At 32.9% G+C, this 22,310-nt stretch overlaps 1 protein-coding gene across 6 annotated transcripts in view; it reads left to right on the forward strand.

The window, feature by feature from the left end:
* Positions 1 to 22,310, forward strand: part of LOC130441914 (uncharacterized) — a 125,674-nt gene that overhangs the window by 36,154 nt on the left and 67,210 nt on the right. For all 6 annotated transcript variants that reach the window (XM_056775788.1, XM_056775792.1, XM_056775787.1 and 3 more), the window contains exon 9: positions 4,479 to 4,497. In XM_056775788.1, coding sequence (XP_056631766.1) covers positions 4,479 to 4,497 — 19 coding nt within the window. The remainder of the gene's footprint in view (positions 1 to 4,478; positions 4,498 to 22,310) is intronic.

Raw genomic sequence — 22,310 nt, forward strand, 5'->3', positions numbered from 1 at the left:
TCTGAGCAAACCTGTTGACGCAAGAGCTTTTGGTCAGGAGTCAGATTTTTTGGCACCAACTTCGCAAAGATTTTTGTCATATGTATTTCCTCATGTAAAATTTTTCTAACCGTTCCTCGGCAATTATCCGGATGCTCATTCGACGATCTGCACGCTCGATTTGTTTTTTTTTGGTCTCTGTTTCCGGAGTTAAAACAGTCACAGGGCGACTTGGGCGCTTATCATCTTCAGTGCTCCCTAGGCCCTCACTAAATCGCTTATACCACTCAAAAACACGTGTACGAGATAGAGTATTGTTCCCATAGGCCTCTTGCAACAAATTATAGTACTTAGTCGGAGTTTTTTTCAATTTGACAAGAAATTTGAGATTGATACGTTGCTCCTGTTTTTCGTCACACATGGTTTTCGGCAAGAAAAAAAAACACGTTCGTTTCCAACCTCTATTGCACAAATATTACAATAGTGACGGGAAGATGTTTTGGGACGTGCATAGACAAGATATCTAGATACCCAACGCAGGTCTAGGGCGGCCTCTAGACGCGCAGTCTTATTATTTAATAGCGAGACCTCGTATATTCGCTATATGTTTTAATCTCGCGTCGTGTAATAATCAGTAGATCTGAACTATTCGCTTTTTTATTATAATACGTGTAATTAATTATTTTGATTATCTTAAATTTTGGAGAATGAATTTATAGGACAAACTGTATAGATATGAACCTATCGTTTCAAAAAATATTTATTCAACCTCTAAAAAGATATTAAATCTAATAAATCAGTAAAATCTCTAAACGGTAGCTTTTATCAAACAATATTTAGACGTTAGCAAACAATATTAAAAATATGATGTATATGCATATCACAAGGTGTATGATAATAATATGGAAATTTTCCGAAAAAAAATCAAATATACAAAAAGATCACGTTAAGGTTCCAATAAAATTGTTCAAAATTTCATGCCGACATAACGACAAAACAAAAATCGGATACATCGATTTTATATTCGAATGTATGACGTCATTATCGTTAAAAAATGCGTATAAGTTATTTATAGGCAACATTCGAAGGTTTTATTTATAATTTTTATAAATTTATTTCGAATATTTTTGTTGATTATTTAAAAATGATATACAAACTAACAAAACAATAGAGAAGATAGAGATAGAAGAGCTACAGGTTTTCAAAATCGAATAATAAGGTATTATAATTCAATAAACGAATAATTACCTATGAGAATGATTCATCCTAATGAGTAATATCTATCATTATCAGGAAAAAAACCAAAATTAACATTAACACCCTGTATGGGGTGCAGCTATGTCTTGATGTCATCCAAAAGGTCCGTTTCATTGAATTTAATAAGGCATTTTATAAAGTTAGACACAAACAATTAATACGAGCCCCGGAACGAAAAAACCTTGACAAAAATAGTTACCAAACTGTACCCGTATCAAACTCCATTGAACAATCTGTGCGATGTAGACGACACAGTACTTCTCGCCGAAAACATGCAGGATGTACAAAATACACAAAACTAAGAATACCAAATGTATTATTATTACCGAAATTGAAGCACCCAATACGTATATGGGGGGAAAGACTGGAAAGAGCCGACAGGTACGACTACCTGGGTACAAGTTTTGAATGTTCCGTGAATTACTGTCGAGAAAGCCCGAGCATCGTTTATGAAGATCATGAAACTTCTCTGTAGCCGCGACCTGAGCTTGAAGTTGAGAACTCAAGTGCTATGTAGTCCCACTTCTTTTGTGTGGTATAGAAGCTTAGATCCTCAAAGCATATTGCGAGCGAATAATAGAAGCTTTTGAGATATGCGACTACCTTCGAATTCTGAAAAATATGGAAAAGAAAGTAGAGATCCTTCATGAAGTAAAAAGAAGAAACCTTCAATATATTTTACACATCATGAGAGGTCTAAACCATGAGATTGTACAGAAAAGATTTATTGTATTTATTGAAGACGTGGCTCATGAACAACGAGTTCGCCTGATGACGCTTAGAACGTCCATTTATCAGGACTCCTTCCTTTGAAGAAGTGCAAGACCGTGGAATCAACTACCAAGGCACGTCTTTTCCGAATACTACAGCCTACAGAAGGCACAGGGAAGGCACCACTCGAATTTCATCAAATTGCGTGATTTCTATTTGAGTATAAATTAACTGGTGGCTTAGTGTCAGGATGTTTCCATTCCTGTAACCATGAAATAAACAAGCGTTTTGTTTAGATTAATTCAAAACGCGAAATGATTCATCCAATTCGATTTGTGAAATTAAACGCTTTCTTTTCCTACATGAACCACTTTAACTGATCACAACTTATATCTGAAAACAGTTGGCAACGTATCATTCTTTCACAGGCTTCATCAAAGAAACTGTCTTACGAACAAAATGTTTTCATTTCTGCAACCATGATGCAAATAAGGGTTGTTTTGAGAAAAATTCCAAGTCTCTTTGCGCAATTAAATGCTTTTCTTCCATAATGAACTCACTTTCATTCATCACTTCTTTGTAAAAATTGTCTTGCTGCGAAAATTTATTGACGCTTCTTCCAAAACAAATTAGCTATTCGTTATAACTTGTTATTAATGTTGTCGTCGATGTAACCTTCGGCAACTGTAGTCGATTTTCACCGTCTTTGTTTTTTTATTTACCATTCTGGTTATTTACAAATGAAAAGCTTAAATTTCGTAAAATCGACTGTTCACATTAAGATTGGATATTATCAATATTAAGTGATGTGTAAGAACGATCATATTTGTCAATATATTATTAAGGACTTTTCGGAAACTATGATTAGGTTAACCATATGTGATATGGGCGAAGGGCCGTGAGAAATAATAATAGTTGTCGTAGTATGAGCAACAACTTCTCATAGAAATTGTAGAAAAAATTTGATTCGATATTTTGATATTAGATTATTTTTAAATATATAGTCAGTTAGTCACTGAAAGCGATATCAGTAAGGCGTTATAGGGAGGCTTTCTCTGAAATATACGTAGATAGGATAAATTAGGATACCATGTACACTGCAACCGAACGGACCCCTGTCTTGCCGCGATATTGGGAATCTCAGTATTTACAGCGGATCCCTTACTCCTAGTCTTCTTAGAAAGTTCAAAATATGAGATGGTTGTAGCTGGCAAAGATCTTCGTCTTCCATTTCATACTTCTCACGTTTGATCGTTGGTGGTGTAGGTTTTCTGCGGTTTTCCTATAACCTGTTGAACCGGTTCATCAGACATATGGACGACGAAAGGGAATAATGCAGCCGCAGTTGTACCCGCCCACTAAACTAACCGCCTACCTAAATAAACAAAAAAAAACACAAATAAATATCACCAATATCTTTTTCACTCACTGTTCGTTTTTTCCAGCCTATTGCAATACACATCACTCTACCATCCAACACAACTCCAGCCCTGAAAAAAAGTTATTTCTATATCAGGGCCACACAAAATAAATCTCTTCCTTCTCATCAATGACATTCTCATTCGAACCACCAAAAACCAACTAACGTCTTTCTATCCCAGGTGTAGTGCTTTGGAGTTTCGGAGTGTTTCACACTTTGATAGAATTTGGATAGAGGTTTCGTTTTCCGTGCAATAGAAACTGCACGCTGCATTACCTGCTAAGACTAGGGTCTTCAGGTGTCTTTTCCAATGCTTTTTCTATTGTTCTGTAGCTGATACCACAGAAGGGTTCAGATCCTATGAAAGGTGTGTCTTCCTCTACTTTCCTCGGTTCCCTCCACTTCAGTATGTCCATTGCAGGGTAACTATTTTTCTTGACTAACTTGTCCGGACATTCCCAAACTAGTTTGAATTTGATTATATTAGAACTTAGAACTCTGCTGCTTCGCTATTGTACAAATATATGTATCTTCATAAATCTGTAACTTTTAGATCTACAGATTCAATGTAATATTAAAAGCTGAAGAATTAAATAATTTATTTTATTTTATTTAAAAGTGGGTGATGGTTTATGAAAATTAATCTTGTTACTATTGATTTCATTCGCACGCTAAACTAATTGACCTAAGGGCCTTATACTAGTGGATTGCGAGCGTCTTCAAAGCGGAGCGGGCGCGCAACGAGCTCGCGGCGCACGCGCATCGAATTTGTTGAGGCCGCGCAAGGAGATCGTAGTGTGGACGCCATTTTGTATTGTCGCGTGCAAACGCCATTTTTTATTCGTTTGCGAAACAACACAAAGTAGTCGCTCTCTACCATTCGATTAATCGATAATGAGTCCCCAAATTCGTCGATGTTTTCGTTTTAGAAGTAATAAAGCCAAAACTAGTGTTTCCTTCTTGGAATTCATTTTGTTAATGGCTTCACACCGCAGCCCCTCGTAAACCGCTGGTATGATAAGACTGTCACTGTATTCAGTACCATTATTAATAATTAGAAAAATCTTTTTTATTGTAATTTTTCATTAATGTTTTTATTTTTGTTTTTCAGAAACAGCAACAACAAATTGGTAAGTGCTCTTTAATGTATACAAAAATAATTATAATAATATCGGAAAAATTGAACATCGCATTACGTTATTCACCTTGGAAAGCATTTTATGAAAAAAAATAACAACAAAAATCAACGAAATATCAGTTTTAGAAAAAATAACGTGCATATATCATAATAAATTCTTGAACCAATCAACAGATAATTTCGTTTATGATTTAAGAGTCATCTTTAATTTGTTATATAACTTTAAATTCTGCGGGAGGAGACTCTGATAGGGTGAATAATTAATATTAAATTGGACGTTACCAGCTTTTTAACTAACGAATAATAAAAAAGATGGAAAAACTGGAAACACCTTATTAATTAAATTAAAAATTAAAATTAAAGAAACTAAAACTATTCTCAGACACGATTATGCAAATTAATATTTATTGCTAAGAACATTAAAAAAAGTTTCAACAACAAATAAATTTATTGAAAAAATAATCAACTGCGTATCCAAAAGAGCCCAACGAATAAAAGCAATTTTAAATTAAAAACAACGGAGTCCTTCGGGTGTGGTTGAATTCCCAACCTGGCAGCTGTAGAACTGCGAAAAATAATAAAATGAGGATGGAAACGGGAACACGGGCGGAAATTACTAAGGAAGGAATGAGTAGGTAGAACAGATTTGAATAAGAAGGAGTTTATGCTCTAACATATGAAAAAACTAAAATTATATTTTTTTAAAATATAACCAAACAAGTACCTGTTCTATTCTATTCGTTCTGTTCCCAAAATAAATAGGAAATAACACCGAAACTATTATAAAAAATTTGCTTAAAACTGGAATTTTATGAGCAACATATAAAAAGATATAAGAAAAACTTAGTTCTAAAGAATATTGAAAATAATATTACCACAAATTTCACTGAATTCACTTTGATTCAAACACTTTTAGAGTGTAGGTAGATAGAGGACGATTTAGCGACGAAACTGATTTTATTGAATTCTTCGAATAGAGTGGAAGGAATACTATAATGATTATTATTATTCTTTCTCATGTAAACACCAATTACGATTAACATCTAAAATTACGAGAATGGTCTCGGGCGCGTACTATAAGCGGGTTGTTACTTAAGTTCTGAGATAGATAAATAAAAACAAATATTAATGATTGGATATGGCTTTATTGTTTTTCAAAATCTTTTCAATTAAGATCAATATACTTTTGCACGCATTTTAACTAATTGTCGAAGTATTTTTTCTATTCCTATTGAGTTACCTCCAAAACATGTAATCATTAGGTGTCAAACAAGGATTCTAAGGCGGATGACCCACCAATTCGATGTTTTGATTGTTCAAAAACGTTTTTGTTTGAACTGATGCTTCAGATCTCGCATTGTCGTAGTGGAGAACGATTCGTCTTCTGCGATTGCTTGATTTTTTCCAACATATCTGGCAAAAAAATGCTAGTGTACCATTCAGACTTGATCATTCTACTTTGATCTAATGGAACGACCATTTGCTTCGAAGTGCTTCGTTCGCGAACAACTTTTGTTGGATTTGGCTCGTCTTGAAAGATCATACAGTCGATTGTAGTTTAGTTTCGGGTTCACGTTCAGAGATACATCATTCGTCCCTTATCACGAACTTATAGACGTCTTTTATCAACATTCCTTTGCACCAATCGACACTAGCTTTTTTCTGACCTTTTTTTCTTTCAATGTTGAATGTATACGAGTGGAATGAATGTCCAATTATGCATCAATCTCATGGTATGTCACATGACGATCTTGCAAGATCAGTTGACGCACAGCAGAGATGGTTTCTAGTAGATTTTGGACGATATTCACGAAATTCCTGTAGCGAAGTGCAACCATGATTGTATTCGGAAAACCAGCGAGAGATTTTGCTTGATCACCATAAGTTAAAGTGATATTAATCAATTTTTCGACCAAGATGAATATTTCAAGTATCTATAAACAACTCAAATAGCACTAGAATGAAAACGCTGTTAGTAAGTTCACCATTAAAAATGTCGAATAATAACAATGTCATATTTTTGAAATATTCTTATCAGTGTTGCCATATCTTAAAACTTAAGTAGCAATCCTTGTACCTCGTATATTGAATAATAAAATCAAATTCTATAAATTTTTTTTCTATGCTAGTCTACCTATTAACTAACCCCATGAAATGTTTAAATGATGAGGACGTAGACGATATTTATACTCTTCATCTCTAAATGTACCGATATGAAAAGATCAGATCAAATATATACGAGGACCGTTTTTTTTTTCAACCTCCAAGTTCATATAAAACAATCATTTTATTACCAAAAGATTGGTTACTTTTCGAAGAGATTAAGACATTTGTCATATTTGTGAACAAGCTTTTCTATACCGTATTCAAAGTAAGTTGCCGCCAATGAATTAAAGTAGAATACAAAACAGACCTCGAAACTTCTGGAAATTCCGTAGACAAAGCAGTAATGATGAATTTGCGGCTGTCTTTCATCATTCTGTCAACTCGTTGAACCAGATCATCTGAAACGATAGATTTGCGTCTTTGGCTACCTTCATCATGCACATTATTACGTTTATTAAGTTTTCCCCATACACACGACTCATTCTCCTATGGATTTCTGCATCACTATGGCCTTCAGCCTGTAGAAAACGAATTACACTTCGCAATTCACACTTGGCGGGAGCATCAATGATGGCGGACATGTTTATGTGGCTGTAGGAAAACGCCGTCTGACGCCTGAATGTCAACAATGGCGGAGTGTGTAGTGCAAGAGCTTCGCAGTGGCCTACGGCAGATGCCTGCTTTCTTCTTCCCTCGTTGCCACTGCACGGAGCGATCGAAGTTGGAAAAAAAAACGGCCTTCGTACATAGAAACGAGACAACGCGCTATCTTCGAATACAGATTCTACTTCTTATTATTAGTTATTCAAAAGAATAAGTTGGAATAAATAAACACAATTGCGTATTGTTTCACTATTTTTTTTATAAATCCTTGTGTAAATTGTCAAATTTGATTATTTTCAAATTTTACTAGAAATCATGCAAATATACTCAACGTAAAGTGATTTGTATACGTGACTAAAATGAACTAGATATATATCACTCATTAAATACAAATCTAGGTTGTGATGATAATTTGGTGTATTTCATTTCTATTGTTACGTCACATAGATTTATTCCAATCGTTTTATAGAATTGGAAGTGATGATTTTTGGAAATTACGTGAGATAGGCTACAAAAGTTTTAATTCAAATTGTCGGCAAGGATTGGATCTTGCAAAGAGTTCTAGGAGCTTTGAGAACCGGGAAGAGACGGTAATTTCGCAGAGGCGGGAAAAACCGGGAATTCTCTAATAAATCGGGAATTTTCAGTAATTTTGAATGAATCAACCGCATAGCAAATTGCTAGTGGTATAACTCAAAAACCAAAATATCTTCCAATCGAAATAACATGTTGAACCTTCATCGTAATTGCACTCGTACTTTTAACTGCCTACAGAACACACTGTTTACACTACCACTACACCAACACTGACAATTACACTGTCTGATGCGCGTTTCTATAATCAAGTTATCTTCAGAGACATAAATATCGTTGTACGGCTATTCACCTAGGAACGCGGAGCACGACCTGGACCTACCTACTCCACGTTCAAAATTACTTAATGGATCAAAATTTTACAATGCAAAAAAATGCACAATCACTTGCCAATATTCACTGGAAAGTGACTTCTACTCTGTAAACGAATTCTATTCTAATAAAATAAAAAACAATTTTGGCAAGATACGTGTTGATGTTTCTATGATTGCAATCGATTTTCTTACTTTCGTTATTTTTACATCACATTGTTTCATTATATCAATAAAAATAATGTGAATATATGAAACTTTTGCAAATTATTATATACAAAAATCAAATTTTTATGCAAAATTGTTAATTCCACAAATGAAATTCTTCAAAATGGTCATTTATAATTGTCACTCCAATGTGTAGGCTTTCTTGTTTATTAACACCTTCATATATCGACAAACTACGTGTTGATATTACAATGACTTCGATCGATTTTCTCACTTTCCTTATTTTTAAATCATACCTCTCATTATTTAAATAAAAATAGTCTGAATCTATGAGATCCACAAACTTTTGCAAATTATAGTGTATAACAATCAGAATTAAATGCAAAGATGCTTGGATATCGACGAAGAAACGAGAGTTGACAAATATATTTAAAGGTCTTTTTAAATGTGACAGAAAAGTATATGGGAAATTTTGTGATGTCAAATATTTCTAGACCCTATCTCCACGCAATATCAAAAAATCGGCATTCTCGGTTTATTAGCAATTTTATGCAATTTCTTTTCGACGCAATGACTGGACTAACTAGCATCATTTTGTTGAGAAGACAAGTATTCTGTTGGGCACCATGACCTTGATCCTACAGTCCTGAATTTAAGCGTCGTTGCCAACTACTCTAATAATAATTATCCCAAGAAAAATAGAGTATGAAATTATAAATTAATGATTCAAAGTTTTAGTATCCGTATTTTAATTTTGAATGATTAAATTATGACGCGATTATTATTTATAGACTTGAAACATTTTCTTTTTAGTCGCCATAGAAATATGGCAACCACTAGTCCTACGGCAATATAATCCCCCTTCACAAGCTCTAGAGCAGCTGCGTATTGATCGACCTCATTTCAAATCGTTGAGGTGAACGTGTTTGTAATAAAGCTGGAAGGAAGTTGACAATTTCATGTTTATATGGTTGTTTATCTATTATAATTTATATGAAAAAACCATATGATTACGTTAAAATATACTAGAAAACTATTAAACTCGTGTTTTCCACGAGCTACTGTCACTTCAGGACGCTATTGGTCTTATTTTCCATATTTACTGAACATTGTGTCCATGTTTCATTCTAAGATTTACTACCATGTTTTTGTTTCCTTGTTGTTACCATGTTCAACATCTCTTAAATCACCCCTTCTTTTCGCAATATTGGATATTGGTGGGGCCATCCGCGGGGTCTGGGTAAAAGGTAAGTATAATTTTTTATGGCGTCATCTACATTACAAGAGATGCTGATCTATGATTCCCACTCCTTTCAGTGAGCTCAGGTTATGAGATAGCTTGTATTTCATCCCAGGTGTAATGCTCTGGAGTTCCCTATGCTCTCACACTTCTAGAGAACGTGGATAGAGGTCTAGTCCTCTATATAGCAGAATCTGTACTTTGCACCCCCTGCTAATCCTAGCGCATTCAGGTGTGCATTGAGGCAGTATTGTCCCGACAAGAGACCTGTTATTAGACGTAAATTATTCTCACTCAGGTACACACACTCAATAGATATTTGGTTATAGGTTTCAGTAACTGATATAGATAAACCTATTGTCCTGTAGCCAATTCCATAGAGGGGTTAAGGTCCTACGAGCAGTCTATCGGTCGCTGGTTAAATAATATCTAACAGTATCTTCATTTGCTTAAGGACTATTTAATTATAAGTCATTTCCCTACGTCAGAATATTTAAAGGAAGACCTTATGAGTAATAAACTTTTAAACAATCGACTTTATGTTTAATACGTAACAGGGTTAGTTTTATGAGTTTTATAGATTTTATCAACCAATGTCCAATTTTCTTGTAACATCTGATAGAAGCACTAAGCTGTTCATATTTTATTGTTCCATAGTGCCGTAATCCCTTGTGATTCCGTCTCACAGACGTTATCACACAAAGCAATTTTCTGTGAAAAAGTTTTGTTAGTCTGTTAGTCACTTCGTACATATTTGCATACGTATACCACAACCATTCTTAAAACTGCCTTTTCTGCTTTCAATATATTTGTTTCAACTTTAATGATAGAAAACATTTTAGTGAATGGTTCTTTGGTTGAAAATTCTAGCCAAAGATAATAAAAACATTGTTGTACTTAACAGTAACGAGTTTCTTAACTAAATATTACAATATCATCTGTCTTGTTCGATATCTTTCAAGGCCGTTTTGGTTTTTAAGTAAGATCGTGAAATATTTTGACTGAATTTCTAATTACTCATTTTTGGGGGTACCACTAATCCGAAACTTTGCTTATAACTTTCGCTGGCCGTCTCATTTTTTACTAGTATTCTTTCTCTTCCTATACTCCGCAGCAATTACAAATTTTGCAGTTTTTAAAGGCTGTTTAACCATGAAACTCTTTATTTTAAATTAACAAACATAGTAGTCAATCATATTTTGGTAAAAAAGTCCTCCCCTTCTATTTGACTTGTATACAAATTTGCCAACGTATTTTGAATTCACCATAATCCTACCTAACCGCTCTTTTGAAGCTGCTTGGTCCACCCACGTTCGAAAGAATCCTTATTAGTTTTGACATTTTCTCCTCTGCCCTGTGTGTATATATTAGACGTGTTTGCAAGCTCAGCCGATTATTAACTAAGATTTCTAGGAATATGGTGATATTGACTCTGCTTTGGCTTCTTCTTATCAGCGTTGCCTCAGTTTTGTAAGGAGCTCTTTCATCCATTTATTGATCTATCTCTTGTTCACTTTTTGCCGCATATATTAGTGCTAAATCGTCAGCGAATACAGTGGTTGTAGAATCTCTTGTCAGTTTCAAGGTGTTGACTTCATCGTAGAGGATGCTCCGGATGTAATGTATCTTCGGGTTAACCAATGATGATTCACCATATCCGTTGTATTAAAACATCAAAACTACTTTGAAATAAACTATTTATTAAATAATAAAATAAGTAATTATACGTGGTTTCAATAATCCGACGACCATACTCGAACGAACGCTAGAATATTATTAATATCCATCTGTTTACATACTGAAAAATTCTATTCTATTATTATGGTCGTTACAGTCAGTTCAATACTAAATAAAGTACATAATTTGATACCTTAAAGGAACTCAAGTGTCCAAGGGACACCCGGAACCAATCATCTATGATGTGGGTCCCCGTTAGAATCTTAATGAATACAATAAACCTTGAATTTAAATAGCTAAATTTATTATTCTTCATAGTCGCATTAATATAAGACAAATATTTGGTGATCCGAGAAGATACGTTAATGGAGGGTAAAAATAAGTATCCTTCAACTAAATGATTAACAGATTCAGATACAAGAGATTGTATCTCTATCTGGGTTACATTTGTGCAATGTTTTTAAATTTGAATTTAAATGGGAAATTTTATGTTAAATTGACATAGCAGTTTTTTTTAATTATTATATAATTAATTTTTCAATACTTCATTTAATACAAAATTTTATTAATTCATAGTCTTTTATATCCTTTCATTGATTCATAGTCTTTGATATCATTTTAACTAAATTTCTACAAACTAAATTCCAAATTTCATATATTGAACATAATTTCCATTAAATAAACTTTTTTCCAATTATTTTTTTTAATTAAAAATTGATGTCATTTCTTCTAAAAAAAAATTATCAAAAATCCTGACTATTTCTTTGAGGCAGGACAATACCAATAATTTTTTTAAGGTTATGTTATGATATCAATCTTTCTCTATCTTCGGAAATTTCAGCGAAGGCTTTGGATAATATAAACTTTTTTAATTTAACATTATGACGTTTGACATAGAATTGACAGAATGCGTTCTGCAAATATCATCAAAGAGTTAAAAGTTCAATTTAATATGGCGTTTGGATAGACTAACAAGAACGTTACTAACATAACAAATGGGTCAGATTTTAAACATTTTATGACTCATATTCATCATCATCATCATCATTCAGCCTTATCTCGTCCACTGCTGGACATAGGCCTCCTCCAAATGCTTCCAGTTTTCTCTGCTCTGCTCTGAGGGGTTGCTACCCAATTTATCCGTATTCTTTTAATATCGTCAGTCCATCTCGTAGGAGGTCTTCCTGGATTTCGTCTGTCTGTTCTCGGTCTCCAATCTAGAATTCTACTTTCCTACTCATATTGAGCAATACAATAATTGTTTTCAAATGACGTCATTTGGTGCGACAAAAGTTATTCAAGAAAATGTTATGTCAACTTTCAAGATTTAGTGTCAAATATATCATTTAACAGGTTCCTTATCGCATATATGGACAGTTTCTATAAGTGGAAGCTGTTCCGACTAAGGAAGACAGAATGTCAACAATTTCTCTATCCTCCGAGGTACCAGCTCGGTTCTGCGCATTCTCAAGCATGCGCAGTATAGATAAAGTGTCTCTAGCGAGAGAGAAAATGTATATTGTCGGCACCGTAACGTAGGGACGTATTATTATCCCTAATTCAATACAATTATTGAAATATTATGTAATGATACATCATTTTATTAACAAATATAGATAAATTGGTGATGATTATCAGATTTAATTCATTCAATTCTTGTTTGCTCTTGATATTTTTCGAAACAATCCCATCTCCCGTCTTGTGATTATATATTTTTTGCTGTTCGTATAATTCTTGAAAACTGGAAATTTTTCTCGCATTCTGGCAACTATGGTTGGAACGTATGTATTCTTCCCGCTTTCGCGTTGCACCAATTCACCCATTCATTTGATTTAGTTTGATTTAACCCCCAAGTGAGATCAGTTGCGACGTTTCCTCTTTAAATTAGCCTGACTCTAACGTATGTTAATAACCCTCATGAAGTGTTTATATTAATAATAGGAGATTTCGGGATTCAAATATTGTGTGTGTTTGATTTTCGTTCTTCTATTTTGGATACTATTCGACGTCTGTCCATGAGTTTTAGGTACATCTCACTACATTTATCAATATATGATTCAAACAATTATATAGATTATACGTTAAGAGTTGACATATTTTATGCGCAAAAACGATTACTTCGTATTTAAAGCTTTCCCATAGAGAATTTGAAAGAAGTCAAAAAGACACCTGTAATGTACAAGGGTTTATTTACGTTCTATTTAGAAAATTGAATCTGCACTAACGCTTTATCGTCATTGCCATATCGTGTACTTTAATGCTTTATTTCCATTTTATGTGAATGATTGATTACACTCATCTGCCACTCAATTACTTTTCCATTTTGTGTTTTTTTTTCACTTGTACAGTTCAATAAACATAAGAACCACATTGTAAGCTTGTACTTTTTTTGAATGTATAATCATTTTGGTATGTCGACGATTTTTTTTAAACAATGTTCAATTTTAGTTGTGGGTAGAAAATAATTGAAATTCACACATTTTGAAATCATCTTATAAACAAAAATGAAAAGAATACAGAATGTATCCACAGATTTCAGTTTTAATTTTTTGACGTTTAGCCCCGCTTGACTAATTTCTTACAAATTAAATTTTGAAAATCAAGCATGCCTCGTAAATTTTCTAAATAATCTATTTTTTTGTTTTCAATTTTTTCTCTAATAAAAAATCACACACACTTATTACTACCGACTCAATACGTTTTCGAATTTGTTCAAAATCTCCTTATACTTTATCGAACTAATATTTCATTATCATTCAAGATGCGTTTTTGATAAACTATACAAAAAAATCCTTTAGTGTAAAGTCTGGGGATCTGGCAGGCCCACATGTCACACTCATTCCTTTGTGTAGAATGAGCAGGGTAAGCCTGAAAGTAATTAGTCTCGATTATTTAAAGGAAATTCGTTGAAAAATGTAATTAACTCGTATAACCCGGTACCACCAATATTAACTTTTCCAAAATACTGCTTCTTGCTTTAACTACGTAATGGGAAAACACTGACAGTTTTGGAAATATAGAACACCATTTGTGATAAAAGAACTGATTCAACAAATTATGGATTCATGAAAATTTCGCTTTTCAAAAATTAACTCCCCTAAAGACTAACAGAACTGCAAACGCCTTGCGTCGTTACCTTGTGAAGTGTGAAAAATTTTGACTTTGTACGGTTAAATTCTATTTTCTTCTTATCTATTATCTGTAAGTTTGATTTACTAATATTTTTACCCTTCGACTAAGTTGGTTGACATTTTGAGACCCGTGCGAAGTTATCCACGAATATTTCTTTACAATATTAATTGAACTTTGGGGAAAAAATGTTTATTGAAGAGACACATTACATTATAACAGGCTACATAATTTTACTAAGATCGAAGATAAAGTGGATAAAAAATATTTAGATACATAAATAACTATTGAATATCTACTAAGAAAAGTGATACGCATATGGATTACGAATGCTTTATCGTTTTGTTACTCTCTAATCCATAAAAAGAGACTATAATATCGTATTTTTAAAAGTGGTTTTTGTTTTTTCCTGGGAATCTTCAATGTCTTTATTACAAATATTAGTTTATGATTTGTGGAATATATATTAGAAAAATTATAATTTATAACTGACTAATAATTCTGAAGCTTTGTATAGGAATCTGAATATTCTTCACCAGTCACTACAAATTTTCTATTCTTTTCTCGTGGATGGCTGCTTAACTCTTGTACCAAACAATGAAATTAAAAATTTATGTCAAATATAAAATTCTTATAACAAAAAACTTACCAGTAAGACCAAAATTTTTCTCCTTAATATTTCCTTTTGAAAATTCTTGTACAATACTTACAACGTAATATTTTTTAATGTTCCTGGGAGCTTTATCAGATTCGTCAAAATTGAATTCACACTGATTCGATTTTAGCATCTTTCTTGGTCTTCGTGATCCAAAATGCTTCTAGATTCCACTGTGACTTCATTTCTTGATCAAAGCCGATTCTTCATTAGTTATTATCTAGTTAGTTGTACCCTATGTTTTTGTGTTTTTTCTCTTCACTCACTACCACGAACGATGCGCGTTAGCGCAGAAATGTAATTTTCACGAATTTTTTTGACGTTATAAAAAATACTTGTATCACAATTTTTTGTTATTAGGTTTCTCATTAAGTGTTCTTAGCAATAGCTAGAAAAAATTTTGGGGTTTCGATTTTAAAACGAGCGAAGCGCAATAGTTAGATAAAATTTGGAAAAATTTTAGAGCTTTGATTTAAAAATGAACGATATACGTTAGCGCGGAAATCGTTCATTTTGAAATCAAAGCCTCACAATCTTTAAGAATTTTTTTTGGCATCACAATTTTCGTCAATTGTTTTCTAATTAGGGAACCTTTGTGATAGTTGAATTATTTCTTTTTATTTTCTGGTTCTTCAGTTCAGAATCATTATATACTATTACCTATAATTTTGTTACTCATTGTGGTTTATTTCTGTATGTTGTAATTTTATTTTCTTTGTATCATTATTTAGTTATTTTTCTGTTTGTTTTGGTTTTGTCCACAAATTGTAATAATTTTTTGACAATAAAGTATTTCTCTCTCTCTCTATGTACAAAAACACGTGATTAAAAAATTTTTATCCACTTAATCATTAATTTTTGGTAATAAAAGTATGTAACCTATTATAATAACATTATATGTCTCCTCCACCAACATTTTTTCGCAAAAGTTCAGTTTATTATGCAAAAAAATATTCGTGGTACAAATTCATGGATATGTTTGTATGTATATAGATTTGGGGTCTCGTATACACCGCGACCCAATGGATCTATTGTGTCCCCCTTTCTTGCTGCGATACCGGAGAATCCAGTGTATACCGCTAATCCATCAATCCCACTCCTTTTAAAAAGTCTAGATCGTGGGTCTAGTTGCCAGAGAGCTTCGTCTTCTATTTCAAGCGCTCCCAGGTGCACAATTTGAGAGAATGTGGGAAGAGGTTTCCTTTGTGTAACAAAATCTGCACGCCGTATTATCTGCTAGGTCTAGCGTCTTCAGGTGTTTGTTGAAGCGACAGTGCTCCGATAGAACTCCTATTAGTATTGAAGACTTAATGGTGAAAGCTAATACTACAATAAGGTCGCTCAGAAGTGCATTACATTTTTTTTTTACTTTATGTGGTATAAATTTACTAGGATCGATAAAAAAATCGCACTCCAATTTTAACCTTAATTAACGAAAATATCTCAAAGTTCAAGTCGTAAGTATGAATTATAATACAAAAGTATATTTCGATTTCATAATTTGTTTGTATTATTCTGGCGTCCTTTGTTTTTTTTATCGCGTTCATATTGCTCTTCACTTTTCGGGCAACACATATTTATGTTTTATGTTAAAATGAAGGTCGGCATCAGATTATTATATTGCTAAAAGTTGAAACAAATTATTAAACAATTGAAACTTGAGTGTATCTTTTTAGATCTGAAGATGCTGGAAAATATGATGGATGATATTTTTATAATCACTAATGACGAACTTTTGGTTATTGACACAAATACCATTCTGCTAATAATGTTCAAATTACACAATTATGACATAATTTTTATCGTTCCAATATAGAACTTTGCGAATATTTTTGCACTTGTTATTTCTATTAGTTTTGTCGCATCATTATGTGCACTATGACTTTAAAAAGGTGGTACTGTATTCACTGCCCAATTTTTTTATGATCTACAATTTCTGTTGCTTTTTTTAAGAAAGATTGTTTAACCTTTGAAAACTGCTGTTTTACTGCATTTATCACTTGATTATTCAAAAAAATCTTTTAACGCGCAAGTGTTCTTTTTTAAGGAAACAGCAGATAATCGCTAGGGGTCAAATCTGGGGAATATGACGGTTGCTGAACTAATTCGAAGCTTGTTTGAGCCATTGCGGCAAATTTAAAAGAGGAATTGTGACTGGGTGCGTTATACTGATGTAAAGAATCATCTTAGTACTATTTCCCTCGGTTTTTTTCACTCTTCAAGTGAATTTATTGGAGTAATAAGCAGCTGGAAATGGGGCTTCCTATGAGGGCAAACTAAGAAAATTCCTCCTAACTCAGTTTCTTTATCAAAGTTACCAATCTTACAAGGAAATGTTCTTCGTTTTATGTATATTGCGTTAAAAGAGGAGTGCAAATGTATTTATCTGTTAACATTCGTGGTATCCATCGTATGTCAAGTTCGACAAAATTCTAGGCTTGTTGTAGTGATACGATAGAACGAACAACTAACGCTCCTGAACTTTTCATAGCAGCTTCAATTTACAATTTTCTAGTCCACGCCCAGATATCTTGAAATAATGAATTACTAAAATACATACAAATTCAAACTTGTGTTGAATTGAATTTCTCTTTGCCGAAAAATGAATGTATGTATATGTAGGTTAGGTTTTGGGAAAATAATTAGAGTACACGGTATATAAAAATAATAGATGTAAATAATAACTATTAAATATTACTTAAAAACAACTTGACTGCCTTTGTGCATATCAAATGTAAGTGTTGTTCGCGAGGTAGTTTCACCTTTTTAAAATTCAATAAACAAATTATAAATTCCAATATTTCTTTCAATATCTAAAGTTTCCACGTGAAACAATTTATTTTCCTATATTATTTCATTATATTTGTCTACTACTTATTTCGAACACAATTTAATATTCAAAGATTTTTTTAAGTCTTGGCAACAGCGCAATAACAAATTTTATTCAAAACAAACGTTCGTCCTTCGAATTTTATATAGAATTCGATTTTGTCACGTATACATTAATTATATTGTATAATAACATGATGGATTAAAAAATTTATGTTACAAAGATTCTGCGTCTATGATCGGTTTAACCAGATTATGATATGAATGTGTTCAGGAACTAATCCGGATCACGTTTATTGTTGTTCGAAAACTGTACGAGTACGAGTTAATAGGGTCGTGTAGATAGATCAGCTGATTGCGGTCCTAATCCAGGAGAATTTGATCTGTTTCTGAACGTTGCTTACGATTTTCGTTAGAAATTTTAAATTTAAAATTCGACCTACAAATACCTTCTATTTTTATTAGTTTAATTTCGTGTTTGATATACAGAGTAATGTCAACTTACTTTTAACGCCTTAAAGGACCCTTTAATCTATTATAACCTTTAGCTAAAGTGCCAGTTAGGGTGGAATTATGAAACCGGCCGTTACTGTATTAAACTACGAAGATGGTCCCAGAAGTACCTGGCCTGAACTAGAGATGGCGGTAATTGCTTGAATAATACCACTGTATTAGAAAGTACTCAATCTATACAGCATATGTTTCAGGATTGAAGACGCCACCAGTGATGCCAGCTTGGGGATTTTTCCCGAAATTTAGGGAGAAAAATTTGAATAGGGGATATTTTCGGGAATAAAAAGTCTTAGGGTATTTTTTAACTTCTTCGATCGGAATTCTTTCGCTTAAACAAGTTAGAGCCTGCAGAAAAATAAAATTTAAAATGTGTAAGTTTTGGAATTTTAATGAAAAATATATTGTCATCCTTTATCGTTCGTTTCATCAACTTGGTAGTATTATGTTTAAATGTCAAAACGAAAGTAAACAATTTTTCATTGAGAAATTTTTATATGTATCTGAAATCCAGCCACACAGAGGTCGACCAAATAAGGTGACGATTCAAGAAATGTTGAAGAAAATCCACAAAGCGGTACTTGGTGATCGTCCACTGAAAGTGCGCGATCTCGCAGATCTAAAAGGCATTTCAAAAAGTGCCGTACATCGTATATTAACTAAAAATTAGGACATGAGAAGTTGTGAGCAAGATGGGTGCCAGCTTCGTGAAGATGTTTCCATCGAGTGTTTCATAGAAGTAAAGTCGAATTTTTGCGCCGTTTCATAATCATGGATGAAACGTGGGTCCACACTTTACACCCGAAATAAAAGAACAATCAAAACGATGGACTGAAAAGAGGGAACCGGCCCCATAGAAGGCAAATACTATTCCATCTGCAGACAAGATCACGGAATCGGTTTTTTGGGACGCGCGTGGGATAAATTCCATTGAGTATTATGCGAACTTATTACAACGTTTGAGCAAGAATAAATCAAGTAGAAACGGCCCAATTTGGCTAAGGAGAATATGTTGTTTCATCAAGACAATGCACCATCTCAAACATCCGTTATTGCAGGGTCCAAAATTAATGAATTACAGTTTTGATTGCTACCTCCTGCACCCTATTCGCCAGATTTAGCACCCTCGGATTATTTTCTGTTCCCAGACTTGAAATAATGGCTCAATGGTCCAAGATTTTTCAGCAACGAAGTTGTGATGTTGGCAGTTAATGGATATTTTGAGGAGCTTGACGATTCTTATTATAAAAAGGATATCGAACTTGATGAACATCGATGGGAAAAGTGTATGGAGCTAAAAGGACATTACGTTGAAAACTAAATATATTTTTTTCCAAAATTTTTGTGTTTCCTTTGTTGGGCCAGGTACTTTGGTAACCATCCTCGTAATTGAACGATTATTTTAATAAAATAATGAAACGCCTTTTATCTTTTCACATAAAAGATAAATCTTGAGGAGAATTATCTATTTTTTAAAGTGGCTTAGCGGCAACACTGGAATTTCAGCGATACGTACAAAATAATCTAAGAACTTCCGAGCGCTGTTGGGTGTAGTAGTTTTTACATTTATGATAGTTGAAACTTGTGATTCGTCGTCGTCCTCGGCTATAACGTGTGTTTATGTTTACGATATTGAGTGTTGTGATGCCGGTTTAAGTTGCACGTGGTTAATTAGATTTGTGAGTTTGTGAACAAGATCTTTAGTTGTGTGAATACAAATATTGGTTTGTAGTGTAACAAATATTAATTAAAAACACTAGATGAGCTATTTCAATTTTATTTTCAAGTGATGTAGCGTTTCGTTAATTCTAATTTAAATACATGTTCATAAAAAAGTACAGTCGGATCGTTTTCGAAAAAAATTTTACAATGGAAAATGGATATTCGATGTGTCCATAAAATCTATTTATAATTAATAATACCAAAAATATATTAAAAGTTGGTTTCAATCGATAAATATTCCATATACATGATTAAATTTACTACAATAACATGTTAGAAATATTATTCTGATTTTTTTGGACTAGAATAAATAATTAATGATAAAATATGAACAATGCTTGTGATTTTTTATTGTTGTCTTTATCACAAAGAAGAGATTGTTTTCATTAAACTGATCAACATATGCTATTTAGTATATATGCATAATTGGATAATTCAGGGACCCGTATCAAAATCTTTGATTTTAATTTTAGAAATTTACATTCTTCCTAAATTATTAAACTGTGGGATCTGCTCTGAAAAGTTGAAAAATCGTACAAAAGATTTTTTATTTTTTAATAGTAATTTTCATTCAACTACTTCATACATTGTCCAGTAATAGTAATAACACTTAATTTCAACATTTAAATTATCTTGCAGACTTTAGTATGTATTTGAACACAAATCACAAAAAACTTTAAATTTTTATTGTAAACACAAATATAACCTCAAAAAATCATATTGTCTACTTCTTCAGTATTTTTAAATTTGGCCTTTTGCCTTTCGGCACCCAGTCAGATTCATATTGTATTCGCGTATTCCTTCTATTGTTCGAGACCATATAAAACATAAGAAAAAGAAGCATTTCAATGCATGTATGTTTTGTTGAATTGAATTGAACCATAATTAAAAAATAATTGATTTTTTATAAAGGCACACATGAAGGTAGCAAAAAAAACAAAAGCCACTTATTTATTATTTCAATATGTATGTGTAATAGAAAATATTAGTTGTTTACATTTTTTTTAAAGCGTTAACATAACTTTACACTTATGTCATTTATCAATTACGATCGTCGACAACTAATAAGGATTTGTGGCGTCTCGCAAAGAAAGAGGATACAAAAAAATGTTTCCTAACTTAACGTAACCTAACCTAACCACGTATTTTCAGTTACTGATATTTTGTACCTATATTTAGATTTTTTATGGCACAACAAATTCCGTGTAAGGAAATCGGATTTAGATATTGCAAAAAGTATAGTAAGAATATGACGATGCTGGATGGAGCATTTGCATTTGCACACACAAAATATCAGTAGTTGAAGATACGTGGTTAGGTTGGGTTAGGAATATTTTTCTTCGTCTCCTTTCCTTGCGAGACGTCGAAAATCCCTTTAGGTACAATCATCTAGTGTGCGATAGAGTATCTGGTGAAAATTTGAAGCCAATCGGTGGGGTCACGTTTTCGAAACACCAGTCCAAAATATTCTTAGTTTACGCTCTTGAAGTAGAAGAAATCAAGTTTTAGTTTTGGACAAGTCAGTGATTTTCAACATGTTTTTATGCTTATACAATCTATTGTATTCCGTATTCAGCATCATCCACACACTTTTAAAAGCAACCATTCACTTCCATTGGACGGAACACTTTCATCTTTTACTATATCTGTTTTAACGTCGTAGGACCTCGTTCTTAACTAACTGACAGGTGTTTCTTAGTCTATACAGCCGTCGACTTGTTGGAGTTAGATCATTTATTTGCTTTCAATGATCCCTTTTTCTTTCTCATTTCCGGTTTACTCGTAGATATAGGCATTGATCTATTAACAGATTTTTGTATGAAAATATTAGTTATATCTGTGCGATTTTATTCTATTGAGATGATTAAATACCTAATAACATTTTAAACATTGTAAAATATACCACATAGCAAGTTTTAGAGAAAAAGGAGGTCACGATTTATTTTTAAATGTTAGACTACGTGACACTATCCCCGTTATTAAAATATACATTCTCTTTTCGAAAAAAAACTTGAGGGTTTCTTCATACGAACCGATCCGAATTCAAAATTTATTTTGTTAATTTGAATTTTAAACAAAATTCCAGGCAAGTCATTTGACTATTATGTTGTGAAAATTGGAATTTGTATCAAATAAATTAGTACTTTTTACTAGTTCTATTGCCTGAGAAGGCTCTTCAGATTGGAAAAATTCTCTGCGGGTCGCTGCTTTTCACATCCTGGGATTTCCCTCCATGTATTGGCTCAACGGTCTGGTCTATG

Source organism: Diorhabda sublineata, chromosome 3 (assembly GCF_026230105.1).
Source record: "Diorhabda sublineata isolate icDioSubl1.1 chromosome 3, icDioSubl1.1, whole genome shotgun sequence".
NCBI lineage: Eukaryota > Metazoa > Arthropoda > Insecta > Coleoptera > Chrysomelidae > Diorhabda > Diorhabda sublineata.